We start from the raw sequence: 27,622 nt of genomic DNA, 5'->3' as shown, positions 1-27,622 counted from the left end.
TCCCTAACGCCCTATAAATGTGGACTATACAAGAACGATGAGTGATTGTCTGTTCCTGAGTAAATCATATGAGCTGCCATTCATTCACTCAAGGGGATAACTGAATAAAGCATTACATTTACAGATACTATCTTAAACTGAAATAGAGTGTACTACAGCACTAAGATGAGATATTAGCTCTAAAACTCAGACAAAAAATTCTGTTAACTGCTCTGCACAGGAATGATGTTGAATGGGAAGTAATAAAAAATGAAGAAAAAGAGCAACTCAGATTTTTTTAAATATAAAAATGTTTTACTCTTTCCCGTGTAACTACTTCAATTTGATGTATTACACCTGGGCAAATAATTTCATAGCATCAATGTTACAGCGCATTGGATCTCTCATGTAGTGCATCAATGAGAGACAGGATGTGGATTTATATGGGCCCATATTTGCCCAGGAGTTGCTCCGTTTTTTTTGGAGCAACTTGATTTTCCTGGAGTATTTTAAAAATCCCCATTCTACACATTCAATTTGCGTTAGTGTAAGTGAGTTAGTTAGGATTTTTTTAGTTTAGTTTTTTTTTCCCAAAAGGGGGCATTACCAGCCAACTAGGTCCGTTTTGGCCATTTAAGCCAGTTTGCACAGCTAATAGTTGCTCCAACTAACTGAGGCCAGCGTATGTGGCCACTTGTGGCCGCACAGAAAACCCTTGTGGAGACTTAAGAAATCAGTGCAGGTAGGTACTTAATGACTTGACTAAAGAATATGAATAGGATCAAACAGCTATACAGGACATATGACAAACTTCGCAAAGTTAATTTACTATAGAACAGAAGCATTCATGGAAGCTTAAACTACAAAAATAAAAGGAGTAAAGACACAAAACATATTTACGTATTTTTTTCAAAATATCCAAATAAAAAGTTATCACCCCACCCCCACATCAATACACCACCCCCCGACCGGATCAATACTCTTCCCCCCGCATCAAAACACTCTCCCCCATCAAAACTCTCCTCCTCTCCGCCCCCCCACCGCATATCAAAACCCCCCCCACCAAAACACTCATCCCCCCCCTCCCGCCCCATCAAAACCCTCCTCCTCCCCCCCATCAAAACTCGCCCCCCATATCAAAACTCACTCCCCACCATATCAAAACACTCTCCCCCACTCCCGGTCAAAACACTTCCCCCACACCTCATCAAAACTCTCCTCCTCCTCCCCCCAATCAAAACTCTCCTCACTAAACAAAGCACAACCATCAATAAATAAAAAAATAAAACTCAAGTCCTACCTCGGCCCGGGAGGCCACTCGGCCAGGGATAGGTGCGGGGCTCTCTCTATGGCGTGAAGCCACTCGGCCTGGGATAGGGGTGGGACAAACTAGAGGATTGGGAAAATTTTAAGCAACAGCAAAGAATGACTAAAAAAGCAATAAAGAAAGGGAAGATAGATTACGAAGGTAAACTTGCGCAAAACATAAAAACAGATAGTAAAAGCTTTTACAGATATATAAAACGGAAAAGAGTGACTAAAGTAAATGTTGGTCCCTTAGAAGATGAAAAGGGGGATTTAATAATGGGAAATGTGGAAATGGCTGAGACCGTAAACAATTATTTTGCTTCTGTCTTCACAGTGGAAGACACAAAAACCATGCCAAAATTTGCAGGCCACAGGAATGTGGGAAGGGAGGACCTTGAGACAATCACTATCACTAGGGGGGTAGTGCTGGACAGGCTAATGGGACTGAAGGTAGACAAGTCCCCTGGTCCTGATGAAATGCATCCCAGGGTATTAAAAGAGATGGCGGAAGTTATAGCAGATGCATTCGTTATAATCTACCAAAATTCTCTGGACTCTGGGGAGGTACCAGCGGATTGGAAAGCAGCTAATGTAACGCCTCTGTTTAAAAAAGGGGGCAGGCAAAAGGCAGGTAACTATAGGCCGGTCAGTTTAACATCTGTAGTGGGGAAAATGCTTGAAACTATCATTAAGGAAGAAATAGCGTGACATCTAGATAGGAATAGTGCAATCAAGCAGACGCAGCATGGATTCATGAAAGGGAAATCATGTTTAACTAACTTACTGGAATTCTTTGAGGATATAACGAGCATGGTGGATAGAGGTGTACCGATGGATGTGGTGTATTTATATTTCCAAAAGGCATTCGATAAGGTGCCACACAAAAAGTTACTGCAGAAGATAAAGGTACGCGGAGTCAGAGGAAATGTATTAGCATGGATAGAGAATTGGCTGGCGAACAGAAAGCAGAGTTGGGATAAATGGGTCCTTTTCCGGTTGGAAATCAGTGGTTAGTGGTGTGCCACAGGGATCAGTGCTGGGACCACAACTGTTTACAATATACATAGATGACCTAGAAGAGGGGACAGAGTGTAGTGCAACAAAATTTGCAGATGACACTAAGATTAGTGGGAAAACGGGTTGTGTAGAGGACTCAGAGAGGCTGCAAGGAGATTTGGATAGGTTAAGCGAATGGGCTAAGGTTTGGCAGATGGAATACAATGTCGGAAAGTGTGAGGTCATCCACCTTGGGGAAAAAAAAACAGTAAAAGGGAATATTATTTGAATGGGGAGAAAGTACAACATGCTGTGGTGCAGAGGGACCTGGGGGTCCTTGTGCATGAATCCCAAAAGGTTAGTTTGCAGGTGCAGCAGGTAATCAGGAAGGCGAATGGAATGTTGGCCTTCATTGCGAGAGGGATGGAGTACAAAAGCAGGGAGGTCTTGCTGCAACTGTATAAGGTATTGGTAAGGTCGCACCTGGAGTACTGCGTGCAGTTTTGGTCACCTTACTTAAGGAAGGATATACTAGCTTTGGAAGGGGTACAGAGACGATTCACTAGGCTGATTCCAGAAATGAGGGGGTTACCTTATGATGATAGATGGAGTAGACTGGGTCTTTACTCCTTGGAGTTCAGAAGGATGAGGGGTGATCTTATAGAAACATTTAAAATCATGAAAGGGATAGACAAGATAGAGGCAGAGAGGTTGTTTCCACTGGTCGGGGAGACTAGAACTAGGGGCACAGCCTCAAAATACGGAGGAGCTAATTTAAAACCGAGTTGAGAAAGAATTTCTTCTCCCAGAGGGTTGTGAATCTGTGCCCAAGGAAGCATTTGAGGCTAGCTCATTGAATGTTTTCAAGTCAAAGATAGATAGATTTTTAACCAATAAGGGAATTAAGGGTTACGGGGAGAGGGCGGGTAAGTGGAGCTGAGTCCACGACCAGATCAGCCATGATCTTATTGAATGGCGGAGCAGGCTCGAGGGGCTAGATGGCCTACTCCTGTTCCTAATTCTTATGTTCTTATGTTCTTATGACATCGGGTCCCACACTGCAGAGGAGCTACTGCACATGCGCAAAACCTCCAGTGCGCATGCGTTGAGCTGCCGGCAGTCTTTTGAGCACAGGGCACTCGCTCTGCCCTCTAATTAAATTGCCACGCCGCACCAAGCCATGGGAGGTGCCACAGAGCAGCCAGAATGCAGGGACAACTTTTTGGCGCCGTTCTTATCCTAGGAAGTCGCCGCACCTCGGGTGAGTGCGCCAAAAATCGGCAGGGGCCAAATTTGAGCCCATAGTCAGGATTCAAAGCATGGCAGTTGCCTTAGTGCAAAGACCATGTCAGGTGTTGATCTACCAGCATGGAAACTGCACTGACTCGCTCGACAAACACGTTCAGCAAGTACTTGCAATTTTAAGAATGACCTGTGGCCAATGCCTTGCCAGGAATGAAATTCCCCTATAGATATTACAATTACTCCGTTTTTGTACAATGCAATGATGCAAACATCCTTCATGTCTTGTGGTACTCAACCTGCCCCCTTCCTGCCAAGAAGCAAGCAAGACGTTATGCAGATGTGCAAGTACAATCTGTCCTCCATGTTTCAGCACTTCAGCTGGAATTCCATCCTTTTTGCAGCCTTTCCTGATTCTAGGGAGGTGATTGTCTTTTCAAGCTCCTTTATATACCACTTGAAGAAAATACAGACAAATGCAGAACTTGTATTACCAACAGGCCTTCCATGGAATTGCTCACCATGAGTTAGTAGGATATGCTGTTTAATAACAATTGAAGTACAGGTTGAACCTCTCTCTTATCTGGGACTCCTTTATCCGGCACCACTCCCAGCCACCGGGTGGCGCATGCGCAGAACTCCGACCCACCACACCCCCTCCCCCCCACCACACCCCCACCCCCAGGTTTCCCATTCCCTTTTTAGGCACAACGTTGATATCTTTCCTTTATGATTTAATTAAATAATTCACCAAAACAGAAAATCCACACACTTACTAGAAAGAAAGTGATCAGCAGTAGCAGAAGCCCCCTCAACCTAGAACACCTCGGGGCCCGCTCGGCCTGCCGGCACATCGGGGCCCGCCTGGCCCACCGACACCTCGGGGCCTGCTGGCCCACCAACACCACACTGACTGACTGACTGTCTGAGTGACAGTCGTTCCAGCCAATCGGCGCACACACACACACTGAAAACACCTGACCTCCCCTTATCCGGAAATATCCCTCATTCGGAACAGACCGGGTCCCGAGGGTTCAACCTGTACTATCAAGATACGATGGGGCAGTGTTACAGGAAGTGAACATTACAGAGAAGACTTAGTATATTAATAGAAGATCTCCCATGGTGTTGCTCATAGCTCATAGTGAGTCAAAGGATATGTGGTTTAAGAACAACAGGGTTATTACACCATGTAACAGACAATGTATTATCAGAACCATTGATTTACAGGAAAAAAATAAATGAAACCCTGATATATTATTGCATAGTATTTTGGAACTTAGAGTGATATTTCTGTGAAAACTATAAATGAAACCCTTGATTATTTTTATATGTTTCTTAACCTTTGTAGTTAACATTTATTTTTTATCTTTTAAAAAAAAAAGTCCAGCATACATAGGAAGATTGTAGGAAGATGTTCACAGTTCCTGGTAAGTAGAGAGTGTATAGTATGGGGCAGTGGAGGGTTCATTAAGTTTGGCAGTAGTGGCAAGGTCTTTGGTTTAGGTACTCCAAGGGTGAATGTCGTTGATTTTTGATAAAACATCAGGGTGATGCTGTAGTGAGGAAGCTGGGTGTTCAGAGCAGGTGGAGCAAAAGGTGATAGAAAGGAGCTAAAGAGGGGCACCAATGAATGCTTGCTGCAGAAGGTGGTAACTAGGAGTAGTGGGTTGCAAGAGTTGGGAAGGCATGGGCGTTCAGGGCAGGAGAGCATGGGAACTGTTTGTGGGAAGGAAGCTTTTGGCACTTGGGGCAGGAAGTTACAGGAGAGAGTGACAGTGGAAATGGCATGTGCCCAGGTGTGGAAGATGTACAGTGCGTTTATGAGATCAAAGTAATGGAGATAGCTTGGGGATGTGAATGCATTGGGAGTAGGCTTACGGGGTCTCACATACCCTCTCCCAATCTCTCTCTTCTCTCCCACCCAAAGCTTTCCTGATCTTGGTCTGTCACTCTCACTGCCCCATCTTTCTTTCTCTCTCTCTCTCTCTCTCTCACACCAGCCCAGCTTAGGACAATCTGCGAAATAAACAAAACATTTAAATGCATGAAACTGCATGACGGGCCAAACAGTGACAGCTGAAGAAAATATTTTAAAGTGGCCAAAGAAATGAGAATCAATGGACAGACCAGGACATCAGAAGCACTACTCGTGCTTTAAAAATCAAACCGCAGGAAAACAAGCAAACAACACCAGCAGGCCCAGGAGTGGCCAAGGAGGGAGGCAGGCAGTACCAGGGAGGATGGGAGGCCAGGGCCCAGGAAGTTGGCTGCATCGCTGAGCCTTGGGGCATAAAAGGAAACAGGCACAGAAGCAGCTAACAGACTGGGAGCTATCCGGGTGAGAAAAAGGAACTAGAGTGACAAGGGGTGGCGAAGGTTTTATCCATGAGGAGTTAACAGCAGGAGAAAGATGAATACAGACTAAAAGTAATAATATAAATTAAAACTTATCTAAATGGACCCAAGACCAAAGCTGTCTAAGAGTTGGAAGGAACGGACAGAGATATAGCAGCATCACTGAGTATCAAGAGAATTCAGAGTAAATACAATGGTAATACATGATTTACAGTTAAAAGTAATATTCCTAGCATTATCCCAAGTCGGACACGCAAAGTAAATGTGAAATAGGAAGCCAGCACAAGATGCAAGGCTTTTAATATTACCGACAGATATTTTAACATATAGCCTCTGTACCAGCAATTTTCCAAAGCAATAGTAAGTGATTCTAGAGGTTTTAACAATTGATTTTGCTTCAGTTCACAGCCTCATTCCTTTTTGGATACACAACTGGGATTGAAAAATTAATTGAAGTCTGTGTTTTTGACAATCCAGTAACAGTCTGTCACTCATATACTGTTTTATAAACAATTGTTACCATACCAATGGCGTAAAACATTCTGGGCTGACTGAAAGCCTCCCAAGCACCAGTTTGATGATTTTTCCTGCATAAAAATCAAAACCTAATAGATTATTGGTTGCTGCACATAAGGTTGGTAAGCTGCAGCCACAAATAGCTACGTGGGATCTTGATGTTGCAGTGATGACAGAGACTTGGCTCTAAAAAGGGCAGGATTGGGTATTAAATATTCCTGGATATAAGGTGTTCAGGTAAGGAAAGAAAGGAGGTGAGTGGCAGCATTGATTAAGGAGAATGTTACAGTACTGGAGAAAGAGGATGTCCTGGAGGGGTCAAGGACATCATCTATTTGGTTAGAGTTAAGAAATAATAGAGGATGCCATAACACTACTAGGTGTATTCTATAGGCCGCCAACTAGTGGGAAGAATATAGAGGAGCAAATTTGCAGCAAAATTACAGAGAAGTGCAAGGACTATACAATAGTGATAATGGGGGACTTCAGCTATCCTAATATAGACTGGGATAGTAATAGCATAAAAAGCAGAGCAGGGAAAGAATTTCTTAAGTGTATTCAGGAGAACTTTCTTGATCAGTATGTTTCAAACCCAACGAGGAAGGAGGCATTGTTGGATCTGGTTCTGGAGAATGAGGTAGGTCAAGTGGAGCAAATGTCAGTAGGAGAACATTTAAGGAACAGTGATCATAGTATCATAAGATTTAGATTAGCTATGTATAAGGACAGGGAGCAATCTAGAGTAAAAATATTTAATTGGAGGAAGGCCAATTTCAGTGGTTTGAGAACAGATCTGGCCCGGGTAAATAGGAATCAAGATATAATCGAACAATGGGCTGCCTTTAAAGAAAAGATGGTTCGGTTACAATCGAGGTAATTCCCATGAGGGGGAAAGGTATGGTAACTAAATTGAGAGTTCTCTGGATGACGAAAGACCGAGAGTAAGCTGAAGAGAAACAGAGTGCGTATGACAGATGTCAGGTTGAGAATACAAGTGAGAATCAGGCTGAATATAGAAAGTTCAGAGGGGAAGTGAAAAAGGAAATAAGAGGGGCAAAGAGAGTATGAGAATGGATTGGCAGCTTACATAAAAGGGAATTCAAAAGTCTTCTATAGGCATATATATAATAAATGGGTAGTAAAAGGAGGGGTGGGGCCGATTAGGGACAAAAAAGGAGATCTGTGCATGGAGGAAGAGGGCATGGCTGAGGTACTAAATGAGTACTTTGCAATCTTCCTTACCAAGGAAGAAGATGCTGCCAAAGTCACAGTGAAAGAGGAGGTAGTGGAGATACTGAATAGGATGAAAATTGATAAAGAGGAGGTACTAGAAAGGCTGGCTGTACTTAAAGTAGGTAAGTCACCAGAACCGGATGGGATGCATCCTAGGATGCTGAGGAAGGTTAAGGTGGAAGTTACGAATGTACTGGCCATAATCTTCCAATCCTCCTTAAATATAGGGGTGGTGCCAGAGGACCGGTGAATTGCAAATGTTACACCCTTGTTTAAAAACGTATGCAAGGATAAACCCAACTACAGGCCAACCAGTTTAACCTTGGCAGTGGAGAAGCTTTTAGAAACGATAATCAGGGACAAAATTAACAGTCACTTGGACAAGTTTGAATTAATTAAGGAAAGCCAGCACAGATTTGTTAAAGGCAAATCATGTTTAACTAACTTGATCGAGTTTTCTGATGAGAAAACAGAGAGGGTTAATGAGGGCAATGCGGTTGATGTGATGCACATGGGCTACCAAAAGGTGTTTGATAAAGTGCCACATAATAGGTTTGTCAGCAAAGTTGAAGCCCACGGAATAAAAGGGACAGTGGCAGCATGGATACGATATTGGCTAAGTGACAGGAAACAGAGAGTAGTGGTGAACAGTTGTTTTTTTGGACTGGAGGAAGGTATACAGTGGTGCTCCCCAGTGGTCGGTACTTGGACCACTGCTTTTCTAGATGTATATTAATGACTTGGACATGCAAGGGCATAATTTCAAAATTTGCAGATGACACAAAATTTGTAAGTATGTGGAGTATGAACAGTGAGGAGGATAGTGATAGACTTCAAGAAAGCATAGAAAGGCTGGTGGAATGGGCAGGCACTTGGCAGATGAAATTTAACACAGAAATGTGCAAAGTGATAATTTTGGTTGGAAGAATGAGTAGAAGCAACATAAACTGAAGGGTACAATTTTAAAGTGGGTGCATGAACAGAAACACCTGGAGGTATATGTGCACAAATCGTTGAAGGTGGCAGGGCAGGTTGAGAAAGTAATTAAAAAAGCACACTGGGCTTCATAAATAGAGGTATAGAGTACAAAAGCAAGGAAGTTATGATGAAGCTTTACAAAACACTGGTTCGGCCTCAACAGGAGTGTTGTGTACAATTCTGGGCACCGTACTTTAGGAAGGATGTGAAGGCCGTAGAGAGGGTCCAGAAAAAATTTCCGAGAATGATTCCAGGTATGAACGACTTCAGTTACGTGGAGAAGCTGGGGTTGTTCTCCTTAGAGCAGAGAAGGTTGAGAGAAGATTTAATAGAAGTGTTCAAAATCATAATGGGTCTCGAGAGAGTAGAGAGAGAGAAACTGTTCCCATTGGCGGAAGGGTTGAGAACCAGAGGAGGCAGATTTAAGGTGCTTGGCAAAAGAACCAAAGGCAACAGGAGAAAAAACATTTTTTTACACAGCGAGTGGTTAGGATCTGGAATGCACTGCCTGAAAGGGTGATAGAGGCAGACTCAATCATGGCTTTCAAAAGGGAATTGGATAAGTATCTGAAGGAAAATAATTTGTAAGGCTACGGGGAAAGGGCGGGGGAGTGGAACTAGCTGAAGTGCTCTTGCAAAGAGTAGGCATGGGCTCGACGGGCCGACAGTGTTTTAACTATTCTATGATTCTATGAATTACCAGCCGTAACTTTTTGTAGTGAGTTTAATGGGCAATTAATGTGCAAATCCAGCAAGTTCTTAAAAATAATGGGGATGCTAAGAGGAAGATGCCATTTGTGCAAAGCGAATTAGAGAGTGACGTAAATCAACCAACAAGTTCTGAAGAGTCGCAACTCACGACGTATCTCTTAATCACCTGAACATGTTGAATGATTTGCGCATAATAATGCCATGCATCATTAACATGCTGTTATTTTTCCAGCAAGATCTGGCCCTTTATATCAGATTCAGTTTCTTTAGACTGCTATTGAGAATCCAAACCACGCTTAAAAAATCTTGCAGTCTAAATTTAATTCCTTTATTTGATGCTTTTCCTTCTTAGCATTTTCTAACATTATTGATGATATATATCCAATGTACAAATACAAGGTTGCTCCAATACAAGATTTTAATATTGGCTTGTGCAGATGTAGCAATGCATAGAGGTAGAAATTGGACCTCGGTGCACCCAATTTACAGTCTTAAAATGGGTGCAAAGAGGCCTAATTTCGGAGACCAACAACCTGCGCCCGAGGACACCTGAAAAACAACTGATCCTAAATTAAGTGGGCCAATTTTCAGACTTCCCTGGCTGCTTTAAACAGGCGTTTGGCCTTACTTTAGTAAATTAGTGGCCTAATACTCATTTTAGGTTCCCTTACAGAAATTGGGCACCGAGCAACAGGGCAGGCGTTCGGCCTGCCCTATTCAGGATTCTTCAGCGCCCACCAACTAAAGGCAAGTCTTTTGAAATTTTTTATTTTTTAAAACCCTTCCTGTGGAGCCCAGAGGAGCAGGAGTGCTGACCCTACTCCGCAGTCAAGGCAATCTCCTCTACCTTCAGGCTGCTGCTGGCTAGGCAAGCAACTCGATGTTCTTTGAAGTAAATACGCCTGTTTAGGGGTGACAGGCGCCGGAAGCTCATGCGCCGGAAGCTCATGCAAATATTTTTTAGGAAGCCCGAGGCCCAATTTTGGGCCAGCTTCAGGCCTCCGAGTTGAGGTGTACACTGGCCAAAAATGAGCCTAGATGAATTTCCACCCCGATATCATGTTTTAAGGGAAGTAATTATTTAGACTAAATACTTGCAAGTATAGAATGCCTTTTTCCTACAAAAATGGCCCAAACTGCCTCACAGAGTCATAAACAGAAAAGAAAATGGACACCAAGTCAAAGAAGGAGATATTAGGACAGTGACCAAAAGCTTGGTCAAAGAAGTGGGATTTAAGGAGGGTGTTAAAGGATAGAACAGGACTAAAATATATGTGGGTGAAATTCCACTTGGAGGCTTCCTTCGGATGAACGCCTCCGACGTGAAATTTTTTAACGAAAATACCCGGTGGTTCCGGAGGCACCTCCGATTCTGGTCGGAGACCTTCATTCCATGCGTGGCGTACGGGGACAGGACGAAAGAGCTGGAGTCACAAGGGCCTGGATCACCAATCACTCTGCAGTGTTCTCATTGAGAATAATGGGAACTCCGTTTTTACGAGTTTCCATTATTAGCAATGAAAATAAACCCCTAAAACAAGAAACACAACATAATGGGCCCAAGTTTCCACATGATTTGCGCCTGATTTTTAGGAGCAACTGGTGGAGAACGGACTATCTTAGAAATCGCAATTCTCCACATTTTTTTTTCTACAGTTCTAGTCAGGTAGAACAGTTCTACTTTGGAACAGAATTTTTTCTTCAAAAGGGGGCGTGTCCGGCCACTGACGCCTGATTTCAAAGTTTCCACAATGAAAACGTACTCCAAACTAAAGTAGAATGGAGCAAGTGAAGATTTTTGTAGAACTGAAAAAACCTGTTCTACACATTAAAAAATCAGGCGCAGGTTACAAATTAGGCGTCCAGAACAAGGTGGGGGGAGAGGAGGGGGGAAGGGAACTCATTAAATTCGACAATCAATCCTTATTTATACTTCTACAAATATTATACAAATAAATCCAACCTGAATAAACATTTATAAGCAAAGAAAAGATTAAATAAGCCATCTTCCTACCTGTGTGAAAGTGCTTCAGCCATCGTTCGAAGGAAACCGCCGTTTGTTGCCGCGCAGGGGAGGGAGGGGAAGGAGACAGCGGCTTGTTGCCGTGGAGGGAGGGGAGGGAGGGGAAGGAGACAGCGGCTTGTTGCCGCGCAGGGGAGGGAGGGGAAGGAGACAGCAGCTTGTTGCCGTGGAGAGAGAGGAGGGAGGGGAAGGAAACAGCGGCTTGTTGCCGCGCAGAGGAAGGAGACAGCGGCTTGTTGCCGCGCAGGGGAGGGAGGGGAAGGAGACAGCGGCTTGTTGCCGCGGAGGGGAGGGAGGGGAAGGAGACAGCGGCTTGTTGCCGCGGAGGGGAGGGAGGGGAAGGAGACAGTGAGAAGGGAAGTCTCAGTGCTGATGGCAATGTGGTTTTATTAAAAAATGTTCAAAAATTAAACAGCTACAAAGAACTACAAAAATGGCCTAGTGCCAATTTTTTTTCACACTGAGCATGCGCGAATGCTCCAACGCGCACGCACAGCGTTGCGGCAGGAAAAAAACTAATTTAAATAGTACCCGCCCCCTCCCACTTACAAAATCGGCGCGAGTGTAGGCTCCGCCCCTCTGGGCGCCGCGCCAAACAGCCAAGGAGCTGCGAAGCGCTCGAGAATAGCGCGTTTTTTTTCTGGCGCCGTTTTAGGCGCGAAAAACGGGCGCCCAGCTCGGAGGGGCGCCCGTTTTTTATCCTGTGGAAACTTGGGCCCAATAAATTTAAAAAACCTCACATATTTAAAATTAATTGAAATTAAAGTTAATTAAATGTTTTAGAAATATAAAATAATTTTTGGAATTTTTAAAATGTATTTTAATAGGGTTTAAAATAAACTTACCTTAATGGACAGGGTTTTTAACGTAAAAATGTGTATTTAAATTTAATTTTTATATGTTTTAAAATTCTTACGCTGGTAAAAGTAAGCTATACATCTGCTTTTACCAGGCATCAGAGTTTGAAGGGCATTCGCTGGGCATGAGTTGGGCAAATAGCCCAATCTCTCCCACGCGAATGTCCTTCCCCCGGGGATGGGGAGGATCTGTCAAGAGAAATCTTGACAGATCGGAAAAGCCGGTTTTCGGCGCATGCGCATCGCGCCCCGAAAACTGGTTTTTGCGAGGCCTCGCTGGGTCCGTACATACGGATCTGGTGAGGCCGGAATTTTAGCCCCTATGTGTTATATATTGCTGTATTATGATAGTAACATAGTGAGAGATTCAAATGGAATTGAAAAACCAAGCATACCATCTAAATCCCAAGATATTACTGCGTTTTAGCACAATCTTACACTATCTTATCCAGCATATATAGGTGGAGTTCGGACAGAAAGCCTTTATTCACTTAAGTAAGTTTTCTGCCAGTGGTGGCTGTCACTAAGATGGCAGGCTACCCTGACGAAAAACATGATTTGATATGAATTGAAATGATACTGTATCTCATGATTGCAATTGAAATGATATTGGTTTCATTCCACTGTCTGTCACAATGAAATAGTATACCTTTTTATACAAGTGTGTAGTTCTAATACTATAATGGTGGAACATCTTATTTGAGATGCTTGTGCTGTACCAAATATAGCATTAATACAAGAAGTTTCACCAGCATCTGTGTGCTACTATTATGCTTTCACAATTGAGCAATGAAGAGCTAATTCAGCAGTGAAACAAACCGTACACACCATTTCCCATTGCAATAAGCTGTTAATCTATATATTTTGTTTACCGTTGGTTGGCACTTAAAATCCTTTGGGACTACTAAAGCATTAGCTTCCACAAACAAAACATAGAAATGGTCTTCTGGAGGGTTATTAGTTGTGGTAGTCCCTGTGTGCATTTCTTAAGTGCTGTTAAAATGGCCTTTGGTACAAAATGACAGAACTGGAACTCATCACTTACTCAATGGACAAGCCTCAACCAGCTTTTAAAATAAATTATTTCGCACCACTTACTGGTGCCAAACATCAACTATTACTTCACACATCTGAAATAGCATTCTTGATTTTCACACTGCATCAATCTATCCGGGGACAGTGAAATTACCAATCATATCCATGGAGAAAATTACCTTACACCATTGGTGTGATAACACTGCTGAGTAACAATTCTACACCAGTTGAACAACATCTGCTGAATAATAATCTGGCAATAAAAACAATTTCTGCAATATGTTGTAGAAAGTAATGTTTAATTACTAATCAAATCAGAGTTTTCAACTTGCATATTTTGATGGGAATCATCACAGTGACAGTCCTAATTAACATCACTCTTGCTCCCAATTAAATAAGACTGACTATAAATGTATCAGCAACAAAAATGTCACCTTAATTAAGATTTGATAAATAATCCATAAAACCCATCCACAGTAAGCATTTAGGACATAAAGGTCGATCATATTATACGTATGCGAGTTCTCCAAGGGGCTGTAGTTTTTCTGCATTTATTAGCATCAAAACATTCGCAAACCGCACAATCTTAGCAATGATTTTGCCAACATTGATTTATTATTGCCATTTGTGCCTTTAAAATGTTTAAGACTTCTGTCTGTTTAAAATTTTGAAGAGAAATCCTGTTAAGATATTTTGGATACTGACCTTTCAGTTACAATAAATGACAGTAAATTGCTGTACTAAATAAACACTTGCACCAACAGTATGATTTTGATCATCAATATTTAAACATTTACAATGAACAAACCACTATCTCTGTATCCTTTTAGTATTAACTATATGTCAAATCTCTTTCAGTGAGCCATAATATAACTCAAGTCCACTAGGATTACTTCACTCAAACAAAATTGTTTCAGAAACCATTACAGCGAGCTGTGCTTTTATAGAATACAAGAAAAAGACACGGAACAAACATTTTAAAGGCACAAATGGCAATGTTGCTGAGATAGCTGATCTAAATGAAGTTAAACAATCTGGTAATTTCAACAGCAATAATATCTACTGCAGCCACAAACTATTAACAAACAAGAGTTTATTTTGTTGGAAGTCTCTGCTTTAAAAGATAAAACTTTGTTATAAGAACAATACTCTAAAAGATCAAATAGTAGATATAACAGGCCCAAGTTTGCCCAGGAGTTGCTCCGTTTTTTTTGGAGCAACTTTTTTTTTGGAGTATCTTAAAAATCGCAATTCTCCTCATTTAATTTGCACCAGTGTAAGTGAGTTAGTTAGGATTTTTTTTAGTTTAGTTTTTTTTTCCAAAAGGAGGCGTTATCAGCCACCTATGCCTGTTTTGGCCATTTAAGCAAGTATGGACAGATAATAGTTGCTCTAAACTAACTTAGGCCAGCGTATGTGGCCACTTGTGGCCCACACAGAAAACCCTTGCAGAGAGTTAAGAAATCAGCGCAGGTAAGTACATTTAAAGCACCAAGCACTAAACAAAGCACAAAAATAAGCATTCAATAACAAATAAAAAATACAAGGAACTTGAGAGGACCTGCACTTAGCACCAAGATTTACAAAGTACGAAACAAAGCACAAAAAGTAATAAGCAATTAATTAATAAAAAATAGAAGGAACCCTGCACCTAAAGCACCAAAACTTACAAAGCACTAAACACAGCACAAAAAGTAAAAAGCATTCAATAAAAAATAAAGAACTGAAGTAAATAATTCAATTAACAAATAAAGAACTGAAGTAAATCCTACCTTCAACTAAACTCGTCAGCGGCCGACCTGTGCGGGAAGCCATTCGGCCTGGGATAGGGGCGGTAAGATGCACACTGGGAGGCCAGGCTCAACGCGGCATCTATGAACGGGGGAGGGAGGGAGGGAGAGGCTGAACGTGGCATCTGTGAACGGGGGAGGGAGGGAGGGGCTGAATGCGGCATCGGTGAAGGGGAGGGCGGGAAGAGAGATCCACAGCGGGCCCGCCCCGGCCAGTGCGGGAGTCCCTTCGGCCAGGAATAGCGTTGGCGTGCTTCGGGCCCCTCCCACGCAGCCTGCAGAGCACACTCACAGATTCTGGGGGGTGAGGAGCGACTGCGCATGCGCACACTCTAGCTCGCATGTGCAGAGGTCCCGGCACTGTTTTCAGTGCCGGGACCTGGCTCCGCCCCCGTCTGCTTTTGTCACGCCACGGCCTACGACGGTCCATGGAGTGGGGAGAATGCGGAGCTACATTTTTGGTGCCATTTTTGGAGTACAAAGTCAGCGCACCTCAGGCAAGTGCGCCGTTTTAACCGGAGGGCCATGCGCACACTCTGAGGGCTGCTTTCCTTGTACTCCAAAATGTTATAAAGATATCAAGTTTCTCAATAAGACAAGAAGTGTCATATCATAAAGGATGTGTTACAGTGATGGCATTTTACACTATTTCCTAGTGGGTGCTGTATATACACATCATCATAGAATTTCAGAAGTGAAAAGCATCCAGAAAATTAAAATCTTCATTAATATTTTGGCTAGTTCAGCATCATGTATCACAAGTACGACATAACTCAATTAAAATCTATTGAAAATAGAAATGAATGATCAAAGCAGTTAAAGTACTAAAGTTGGTGAAACATGTTCAGTGGAAGTCTCTCTACTGTCAAACATCCTTATTATTTGTCACTCTGCAGCACTATTTCCTCCAGGCTCTATAAGGTTCTGTCCTTTCTGCATTCAATTCTTCACTCACTCTAATCCTATCGCTATGCCTCATCATTATTCATTTTCCATTCCTCCCTGGTTCTATTCGTTTAACTTTTAAATTGGTTCAATCTCCAAGTTCATAGTTGCACCAATCTTTTCTTGAGAGCAAATAAAACTTAAGAATCCCTTATGAGCTTTTTTTCTTGGCAGCACAACTTGGCAGAAGCAAAATGTAAAATATGCAAGCATGAAAATAAAATTAAAAGATTTTTACACCACTGTGATCAATATTACGTTGTGACTTGGAGTTCCGCTGCTTTTTCAGCGTAATTCCCCCAATATCAGAGTAACCGGCACAAAAGACGCAAAATTGTAAGCGCAAATTGCATTCAGTACAACTCGAGTTTCCACGATCTTTTGCACTAGTTTTAAAAACATTGCACTGTAAGCAGGCCACACTCCCAGGATGAATTAATCACCATTGGGAGCATCGGCTCTCATTTGCAGGCTTTCAAGGAGGCTCCAAAGATTAAGCTGGAATCTTTGAGCACAAAGACACTCAGCATATGTTTTGCAAGGTTTTCAATTATTTTTTTAAAATTTACTAAGGAACTCACAACTATCCGCCAATCTAACAAGAAAATAATTTTGTGCATTTTTTTAAAAAGTCATTTTCAGTGTTTAAAATTGGGTTACTCATAGGTGGTGGATTGACAGTGATTTAAAATGCTTATTTTTTGTGATAAATCTGTTTTCAGCTGTATTAGTGAAACTTTACCAAGTTCCCACTCTTAAATACATTAAGGAATACTTTTAAGAGCAAATTTTTTGTTAAAAGATTAGGTTTTAAAACACTGCCCAATTGCGCTGGTTCATTGACTTTGTATTCGGTGATATGCAAATGAGCTTGAGTGGAAACTCGGGGGAGGGGGAAACCGCTTCCCAATTTTGGCTGCAATTTGTGCCAAAATCAGCGACTGCGCCCAAAGCATAAGTTCTATCCTTATATTTGATGAGTTTCCATCCCAGTGACAATACCCATGGATTAAAGGATTCGCAACTCAATTACTAATAGAAAAAGTTAAAACAATGTATGTACTTCACATTTCATCTACCAGTATCATCATAATTTGTTCCCGCAAAAGTAAACAGACAGGAAGTAAGATAAAACTCTCATCAATAGGACATTTATATTGTTTCAAATTTACATTCAAGTTATTTCAGATATATATATATATATTTGACACTGCCCCTTACCCTGTCACCACTTGCAAGAGAACTCTAAAATGTATTGAAGTGTTTAAATTTAATATCTCTGCCAATCCAATGTTTGCTATTTTAGAAGATGTAACATTTTCTATTATCAACAGGGAACTGATGAGCTTAATAGATACGGCAGGTGGGGGAAGATCACTTGACCAAGGCGTCTCTGATATGATGCCAAATTATTAAAAAGAACAATGTAGGCATTTATTTTTTCCCTCGTCTCTCCCCTCACCTAATTTGAAAGCCAGTCTATTCACTTGTTTGTAAAGGTTGAATGAAAGCAATGAATTATTATATATTCTGATTACAATTTTCTACTCCTCAGCTATCACTCACCCAACTTTAAATTCAAATATTTATAGGAAATATTACTTTAGTAGAATAGAATAGGCCAGGTCTATTTAATTGTAAATCATATTACAGTATTATACGGGGTAAAATATCACCATTTATTTCAGTTGAGGATATTACTAAATCTCTAAAGAACATTCTACATATTCCTTTGCAAGATACGTGGCAAACATTTATATGGAAGTAACCGCAAAACTAAATTTAACTCATAGAATTTTCAATATGGACCAAATTGTTCAATACACAATTAAAATTTGACAAAGCGAATAAGTTGAATAATCAATACAACTTAATCAGAAAAGCCCATCCTTGACTCCTCTGTCCATGCAACCTACCGCTGTATCCCCAGCCTCCTTTTCCTCTCGAAAGTTCTTGAATGTATTATCACCTTCAATATCCAGTCTTGGATGAGCCACGATTTCCTCCAGCTAAACAATGGGCAGACTGAAACCATCATCTTCAGCCCTTGACACAAACTCCAAACCCTCACCTCCGGCTCCATCCCCCTAGCCGGCCCCTCTGAAGCTGAATCAGACGGTTCACAACTGCGACTATTTATTTGACCCCAAACTGACCTTCCAAACCCATATCTTCTCCATCATTAAGACCGCCTACTTCCACCTCTAACATTGCCAGCCTCTGTTCCGACTTCAGCCCATCTGCCTCTGAAACCCTCATCTATGCCTCTCGTCACCTCCAGATTCAACTGTTCCTGTGCTCTCCTGATTGACCTTCCAACCTCCACCCTCTAAACTTCAAATCATCCAGAGCTCTGTTACCCAAATCCTACCCAGCACCAGTTCCCACCCTCCCATCACGCCACCCTTATTGACCTACTTGGCTCCCAGTCCCCCAAAGCCTCAAATTTAAAATTCACATCCTTGCATTAAAATCCCCTTGCGGCTACCCCCTCCCTACCTCTGTAACCTCCACCAGTGATACAATTCCCGCTACCTGCCCCCACTGCTCCATTCCTCTGACTTTGACCTTAGCCATTCCCCCCTTCATTCGCTCCTCACTCTGGAATTCCCTCCTTAATCTCCACTGCCCCTCACTTCGCTATCTTCCTTTCAGATCATCCTGAAAACCCATTTTTAATCAAGCTTGTGATCACCACTCAAAGGCCCCAAGTTTCCACATGATTTGCTCCTGATTTTTAGGAGCAACTGGTGCAGAACGGAGTATCTTAGAAATCGGAATTCTCCACATTTAGTTTTCTGCAGTTCTAGTCAGGTAGAACAGTTTCACTTTGGAACTGAATTCTTTTTTCAAAAGGGGGCCTGTCCGGCCACTGACACCTGATTTGAAAGTTTCCACAGTGAAAACATACTCCAAACTAACTTAGAATGGAGCAAGTGAAGATTTTTGTACGCTTGAAAAAACCTTGTCTACACTTTTAAAAATCAGGCGCAGGTTACAAATTAGGCGTCAGGAACGAGGTGGGGGGGGGAGGGGGGGAAGGGAAGTCATTAAATTCTACAATCAATCCTTAGTTATACTTATACAAATATTATACAAATAAATCCAACCTGAATAAAAATTTATAAGCAAAGAAAAGATTAAATAAACCATGGGCCCAAGTTTCCACAAGAAAAAAAACGGGCGCCCCTCCGAGCTGGGCGCCCGTTTTTCGCGCCTAAAACAATCCTCGGTATTCTGCACCTACTTACAGGTTCTCTGGCCCTTGGCGCAGCCAGCACGAGCTGTGGGGGGGGGGGGGGCAGAGCCAGGTCCCGGCGCTGAAAACAGTGCCGGGACCTCTGCACATGCGCGCTACAGTCGGCACGCAAGTGCTGTAGCTCCAGGCGCCGAACTGTGTGGGAGGGGCCCGAAGCACGCAGCCCCTAGCCCTGGCTGAATGGCCTCACTGGGGCTGCGTGAAGAAGGCTCCTCCCACGGCCAGCTCCTGCTCCCCGCCCCCGACAAGACCCGACACCCGCTCCCCCCCGCCCCCTGCCGACCAGACCCGACCCGACACCCGCTCTCCACCCCCCCCGCCCCGACCCGAGACCCGACACCCGCTCCCCCCCCCGCCCCAAGACCCGAGACCCGCGCCCCCCCCCCCGACCCGACACCCGCGCCTCCCCCCCCCGACCCGACCCACGCTCCTGTTCCCCGACCCTCCCCCTCCCTCCCCTCTCCCCCTCCCTCTCCCCCTCCCTCCCTCCCCCTCTCTTCCCCTCCCTCCCTCCCCCTCTCTATCCCCCTCCCTCCCTCCCCCTCTCTTCCCCTCCCTCCCTCCCCCTCTCTATCCCCCTCCCTCTCTCTATCCCCCTCCCTCTCTCTCCCCCCCTCCCTCCCTCCCCCTCCCTCCCTCCCTCCCCCTCTCTATCTCTCCACTCCCTCTCTCCCCCTCCCTCTCTCCCCCTCCCCCTCCCTCTCCCCCTCCCGCTCAGCAGCACGAACGGCTGCAGAATTCTCCCTGGCTGAAGCACTTTCACACAGGTAGGAAGATGGTTTATTTACTCTTTTCTTGGCTTATAAATGTTTATTCAGGTTGGATTTATTTGTATAATATTTGTAGAAGTATAAATAAGGGTTTATTGTCTAATTTAATGAGTTCCCTTCCCCCCCCCCCACCTCATTCTGGATGCCTAATTTGTAACCTGCGCCTGATTTTTTAATGTGTACAACAGGTTTTTTCAGTTCTACAAAATCTTCACTGGCTCCATTCTACTTTAGTTTGGAGTACATTTTCACTGTGGAAACTTTCAAATCAGGCGTCAGTGGCCGGACACGCCCCCTTTTGAAGAAAAAATTCTGTTCTAAACTAGAACTGTTCTACCTGACTGGAGCTGCAGAAAAAAAAATGTGGAGAATTGCGATTTCTAAAATAGTCCGTTCTCCACCAGTTGCTCCTAAAAATCAGGCGCAAATCATGTGGAAACTTGGGCCCCATGTTCCTACCTGTGTGAAAGTGCTTCAGGCAGGCCTTTCAGGCAACGGTGTGGCGTCGGTCGCGACGGCAGGGGCAGGCAGTAAGCAGCCTTGGTGCTGAGCTTCAGCGCTTGAGGCAGCGGTGTGGCGTCGGTCTCGGGGGCAGGCAGCAAGCAGCCTTGGTGTTGAGCTTCAGTGCTTGAGGCAGCGGTGTGGCGCCGGTCTCGATGGCAGAGGCAGGCAGCAAGCAGCCTTGGTGCTTGAGGCAGGCCTTCATTCCCCGCGAAGATGCAGCACCCGGACGGACTTGAGGCCATTCAGCCATGTGACGGCAGCGGCGTCAGTGGCTGGCCGGGAGCAGCAGCAGCCTTCGAGCTGTGAGGGGGACTAACTGAGGCCATTTGGACAGGGAGAGGCAGCCACATCGACATCTTTATATTTAAATTTGCAGAATGGGTGCACCACATATTATGCAATGGTTTGCTTCCTCATGCAAGAAATTCTTTGTTCTTGGTGGAAGTTGATCCATTGCAAAGTTGAATTGGCACTTTTATTTCTCCAAACACACTGTCCTTAATTTGCAGGCACCGGTTCTGCAGGTTTAGCAGTGAAAAGCTGAACTCACTGATTTCAGCAGGTGATTTATTCAGCAGTGCTGCTAAAAGCACTCCCTCACACACAGAAATATCAAGAAAATTAAAATGCAAGCCTTTGCAAGGGTTCAATAAACAAATTTTCACTTTTTCTGCAGCACTTTTAAAAATGGCCGAGTGCCAATGTTTACTTCAGCCTGCGCGTGCGCAAACGCTCCAACACGCACGCGCAGGGTTGCCGGCACCAAGAAGCTTCATTTAAATTGTACCCGCCCCCTCCTACTTACAAAATCGGCGCGAGTGGTAGGCTCCGCCCCCTGTGCGCCGCGCCAAGCAGACATCGAGCTCCGAATATCGCGTTTTTATTTAGGCGCCGTTTTCAGCGCGAAAAACAGGCGCCCAGCTCTGAGGGGCGCCTTTTTCGCTGCGTGTGGAAACTTGGGGCCCTAATATCTCCTTCTTTGACCCAGCGTTCATCTTTTCCTTATTCCCCTGTGAGCATCTTTGGATGTTTTTCTACAGTAACTAACTATAGTTCAATAGAAATATTCTAAATACCACATGGTAATACACATATTCTTCTCATGTTTTTTTGAAATTCTTATATTCCTTATAGATTTGCAGTTTATTTCTTACATTTTTATGACAATTTAACTGTTATCCAAGAAATTCTGTACATATTTAGCAAAAATTGACTATTTCAAATACATGATTGGCCCATCACATAAAATGCATTTAAAATGCCAGGAGTTTTGGAGGTGAGAAGAAATCAAACATTATTCACCATCATCTCTACAGAAAAGGCCACCTTGAAGAAGATGTACTGAAATCATTCAGTATTCTTTAGACGTGTTCAAGATTTGCTCTGTTAATTAAAGCAACTGAATTACTTTTCCAGATCTCAATACGAGAGAAATTACACTTTTACCCTTAAAGGCATAACCTAATAAAACATGTTGCACCTGGACTTCAAACAGATCTTCACTGTTACAATATGCAATTTAATTTAAGACACCATCTTTTGGAAAGCTGGTGCTACGTTCTTACCATCATTCACTTGGCCTCCTTCTCGCTTTAACATTTGGACAGCACCGACATACTTCTTCAACTGCACCTTCAACACTTCATTCTCCCTGCAGGTACCAAAAAGTTCATTCATTTAGCAAATGAATGTGAAATTAAATGAAGATAGATTTCACAGTAGCAGAACATGACTTAATGACTAAAAACAGTTTCCTCAGCTTTTACAAACTGCAATATCGGTTACTTTAAAAGTATATTTGGCAACAATTATACAATAGTTTTAATATATTTGATTATCATTGAGTTAACAAAATATTCATTCTGAATAACTGATGTACTATCCTACAACAGGAAATACATTTGCATTTAATAATAAACATCAATAAAGTTGTTGTTATGTCTTTAATAATCTTATGAATGACTCCACGAAGTCCAGTATTGGACTTGAGCTGTTGTGACCTTAGTCTCATTTATTGTAGCTCCAGAGTGAGGCACAAGCATAAGAACATAAGAATTAGGAACAGGAGTAGGCCATCTAGCCCCTCGAGCCTGCTCCACCATTCAATAAGATCATGGCTGATCTGGTCGTGGACTCAGCTCCACTTACCCACCCTCTCCCCGTAACCCTTAATGCTTAAAAATCTATCTATCTTTGACTTGAAAACATTCAATGAGCCAGCCTCAACTGCTTCCTTGGGCAGAGAATTCCACAGATTCACAACCCTCTGGGAGAAGAAATTCTTTCTCAACTCGGTTTTAAATTGGCTCCTCCGTATTTTGAGGCTGTGCCCCCTAGTTCTAGTCTCCCCCACCAATGGAAACAACCTCTCTGCCTCTATCTTGTCTATCCCTTTCATGATTTTAAATGTTTCTATAAGATCACCCCTCATCCTTCTGAACTCCAAGGAGTAAAGACCCAGTCTACTCAATCTATCATCATAAGTTAACCCCCTCATTTCTGGAATCAGCCTAGTGAATCGTCTCTTGTACCCCTTCCAAAGCTAGTATATCCTTCCTTAAGTAAGGTGACCAAAACTGCACGCAGTACTCCAGGTGCGGCCTTACCAATACCTTATACAGTTGCAGCAGGACCTCCCTGCTTTTGTATTCCATCCCTTTCGCAATGAAGGCCAACATTCCATTTGCCTTCCTGATTACCTGCTGCACCTGCAAACTAACCTTTTGGGATTCATGCACAAGGACCCCCAGGTCCCTCTGCACCACAGCATGTTGTAATTTCTCCCCATTCAAATAATATTCCCTTTTACTGTTTTTTTTCCCCAAGGTGGATGACCTCACACTTTCCGACATTGTATTCCATCTGCCAAACCTTAGCCCATTCGCTTAACCTATCCAAATCTCCTTGTAGCCTCTGAGTCCTCTACACAACCCGCTTTCCCACTAATCTTAGTGTCATCTGCAAATTTTGTTGCACTACACTCTGTCCCCTCCTCTCGGTCATCTATGTATATTGTAAACAGTTGTGGTTCCAGCACTGATCCCTGTGGCACACCACTAACCACTGATTTCCAACCAGAAAAGGACCCATTTATCCCGACTCTCTGCTTTCTGTTCGCCAGCCAATTCTCTATCCATGCTAATAGATTTCCTCTGACTCCGCGTAACTTTATCTTCTGCAGTAACCTTTTGTGTGGCACCTTATCGAATGCCTTTTGGAAATCTAAATACACCACATCCATCGGTACACCTCTATCCACCATGCTCGTTATATCCTCAAAGAATTCCAGTAAGTTAGTTAAACATGATTTCCCTTTCATGAATCCATGCTGCGTCTGCTTGATTGCACTATTCCTATCCAGATGTCCCGCTATTTCTTCCTTAATGATAGTTTCAAGCATTTTCCCCACTACAGATGTTAAACTAACCGGCCTGTAGTTACCTGCCTTTTGCCTGCCCCCTTTTTTAAACAGAAGCGTTACATTAGCTGCTCTCCAATCCGCTGGTACCGCCCCAGAGTCCAGAGAATTTTGGTAGATTATAACAAATGCATCTGCTATAACTTCCGCCATCTCTTTTAATACCCTGGGATGCATTTCGTCAGGACCAGGGGACTTGTCTACCTTCAATCCCATTAGTCTGTCCAGCACTACCTCCCTAGTGATAGTGATCATCTCAAGGTCCTCCCTTCCCACATTCCTATGACCAGCAATTTTTGGCATGGTTTTTGTATCTTCCACTGTGAAGACGGAAGCAAAATAATTGTTTAAGGTCTCAGCCATTTCCACATTTCCCATTATTAAATCCCCCTTTTCATCTTCTAAGGGACCAACATTTACTTTAGTCACTCTTTTCCGTTTTATATATCTGTAAAAGCTTTTACTATCTGTTTTTATGTTTTGCGCAAGTTTACCTTCGTAATCTATCTTCCCTTTCTTTATTGCTTTTTTAGTCATTCTTTGCTGTTGCTTAAAATCTTCCCAATCCTCTAGTTTCCCACTAACCTTGGTCACCTTATACGCATTGGTCTTTGATTTGATACTTTCCTTTATTTCCTTGGTTATCCACGGCTGGTTATCTCTTCTCTTGTCGCCCTTCTTTTTCACTGGAATATATTTTTGTTGCGCATTATGAAAGAGCTCCTTAAAAGTCCTCCACTGTTCCTCAATTGTGCCACCGTTTAATCCTTGTTTCCAGTCTACTTTAGCCAACTCTGCCCTCATCCCACTGTAGTCCCCTTTGTTTAAGCATAGTACTCTCGTTTCTGACACAATTTCCTCATCCTCAATCTGTATTACAAATTCAACCAGATTGTGATCACTCATTCCGAGAGGATCTTTTAAGAGGAGATTGTTTATTTTTCCTGTCTCGTGACACAGGACCAGATCCAAAATGGCTTGCTCCCTTGTAGGCTCTGTTACATACTGTTCTAAGAAACAATCCCGTATGCATTCTATGAATTCCTCCTCCAGGCTACCACCTGCGATTTGATTTGACCAATCGATATGTAGGTTAAAATCCCCCATAACTACTGCCGTTCCTTTTTCACATGCCTCCATTATTCCCTTGATTATTGCCCTCCCTACCATGAAGTTATTATTTGGGGGCCTATAAACTACGCCGACCAGTGACTTTTTCCCCTTACTATCTCTAATCTCCACCCACAATGATTCAACATTTTGTTCATTGTAGCCAATATCATCCCTCACAACTGCCCTGATATCATCCCTTATTAACAGAGCTACCCCACCTCCCTTCCCTTCCTGCCTATCTTTCCGAATCGTCAGATATCCCTGTATGTTTAATTCCCAGTCCTGGCCACCTTGCAACCATGTCTCTGTAATGGCCACCAAATCATACCCATTTGTAATGATTTGTGCCGTTAACTCATTTACTTTATTTCTAATGCTGCGTGCATTTAGGTAGAGTGTTTTCATCCGAGTTTTTAAACCATGATTTTTAGTTTTTACCCCTCCTGCAGCCCTTTTATATTCAGTGGTCCTTTTTGTTTCTTGCCTTTGGTTTCTCTGCCCTCCACTTTTACTCATCTCTTTTCTGTCTTTTGTTTTTGTCTCCTTTTTGTTTCCCTCTGTCTCCCTGTATTGGTTCCCATCCCCCTGCCATATTAGTTTAACTCCTCACCAACAGCACGAGCAAACACTCCCCCTAGGACATTGGTTCTGTTCCTGCCCAAGTGCAGACTGTCCAGTTTGTACTGGTCCCACCTCCCCCAGAACCTGTTCCAATGCCCCACGAATTTGAATCCCTCCCTGCTGCACCACTGCTCAAGCCACGTATTCATCTGTGCTATCCTGCGATTCCTACTCTGACTAGCACGTGGCACTGGTAGCAATCCCGAGATTACTACTTTTGAGCATGGTGGGCAGCCTTTTATACTGGGCCCTGCACATCTATGCAGGTGACCCTCAGGTCTCCCACTGCAGTGCCCTCTGGTGGCACACCTTATGTGACTATACAGTTCGTATACATGGTATACATACATAACAGTTGTAGAAATGTAGAGGCATATCATGGCTGTCAAAGAACACTATTATCATTAATAATGATTGTACTCAAATAAATAGCCTTGGTTCTTAGAGCATTAAATGCAAACTAGTTTAGTGTACATAAACAAGATGATCAATCAATTATCCACTCATTGTAAATTAACTTATTCAATGGATTGTCTGCATTTTAATTCAAGGTCATATAACCAAAGTTTAAAGCAATAATATTGCAGCTCGTATAGATGGACAGGGACAAGTAAAATAATGTTATTTCAGTAGCATGATGTTGTGTAAATCCAACTGATCTTAGTCCCTGAACTGCACAATTGAAAGAAAACCATACGATACCACATGGATAAAAAGCATCAAAATAAGTCCACCACATTAAATTCACAACTTGCCAAATCAGGAAACAAGTTCTCTGCCATTCTTCCCCACCCCTGATGTTTTTTTTAAGTTAATCAGGCTGAAGTCATTATGCTCCATCCCTTTTCACCACATTCACACTAATGAAGGCACCCACGAAGACAAAAGGTAGCCCAGTCACAATCTCACCACAATTACTGCTCAGTACGGAGGGATTTCTGCACTGTTCGAGGTACCATCTTTCAGATGAGATGTTAAACGGGGATCCCATCTGCTCTCTCAGGTGGACTTTGAAAGATCCCATGACACTATTCAATAAAGGGCAGGGGCATTCTCCCGGTGTCTTAGCCAACATTTATTTCTCAATTGCCACCACAGATTATATGGTCATTTATGCTGCTTATGGGACCTTGTTGTGCATAAACTGGCTGCCATATTTCCCGACATTACAACAGTGACTACACTTCATTAAAGTACTTAATTGGCTGTGAAGTGCTTTGGAATACCTGGCAGTCCTTAAAGGTGCTTTATAAATGCAACTTCTTTCTTTCTTACGCTGGCTGTCCCACACCAAGTAACCCTTGTGAAAATGTCAAATCACCCAAAAAGATTACAAACGGGAAAAATCAGGTTTTCTGAACGCAATATGGTTCTAAAGTCAGATGTGAAATTTGTGTACATTCCCAGAGCATAACCAACTCGAGGCACTGAGTGAATTATGAGCACTGTATCACTCACAGAAGTTAGTTTCAAATTTCAATGTCTCCTATGAAATGTAACTGATTTGATTGTCACAATTGTTTTTCATGCTTAACCAATTTATACTGCAATAATTACAAGGCTGTTGAATATCTTTTAACAACAGTTCCATCACACATAGCTCATTTGACCCATGCAGGTAAAGTATAATTGTTTCCAGAAGAATAGTAACAATTAGCATTTATACAGCAATATCTGTTATGTAAAAAAATTACCCAAAGTGCTTCACAAAGACTTAGTTAAAAATGGATGCCAAAGGAGGAGATATTTGGAAGGGTGACCAAAAGCTTAGTCAAAGATGTGGATTTTAAGGGGAGTTTTGAAGGAGGAGGAGGAGATGGAGAGGGAGAGTAGTTTGAGGAGGGAATTCCAAAGTATGAGATCTAGGCAGCTGAAGTTACGGTGGAACGAAAGGGGTGGAGAGAGGCACAAAAGACCAGAGACAGAGAAGCAGAGTGTTCTGGGGAGAAGGAGAAGGGGAAGGGGA

General features: G+C 42.9%; 1 protein-coding gene across 2 annotated transcripts in view; it reads right to left on the bottom strand.

Annotated features, from left to right (window-relative positions):
• Positions 1–27,622, bottom strand: part of snx29 (sorting nexin 29) — a 751,140-nt gene that overhangs the window by 454,587 nt on the left and 268,931 nt on the right. For both annotated transcript variants that reach the window (XM_070856731.1, XM_070856732.1), the window contains exon 14: positions 22,070–22,155. In XM_070856731.1, the coding sequence (XP_070712832.1) occupies positions 22,070–22,155 (86 nt within the window). The remainder of the gene's footprint in view (positions 1–22,069; positions 22,156–27,622) is intronic.

Source organism: Pristiophorus japonicus, chromosome 15 (assembly GCF_044704955.1).
Source record: "Pristiophorus japonicus isolate sPriJap1 chromosome 15, sPriJap1.hap1, whole genome shotgun sequence".
NCBI lineage: Eukaryota > Metazoa > Chordata > Chondrichthyes > Pristiophoridae > Pristiophorus > Pristiophorus japonicus.
This window is presented reverse-complemented; position numbering and strand designations above follow the sequence as displayed.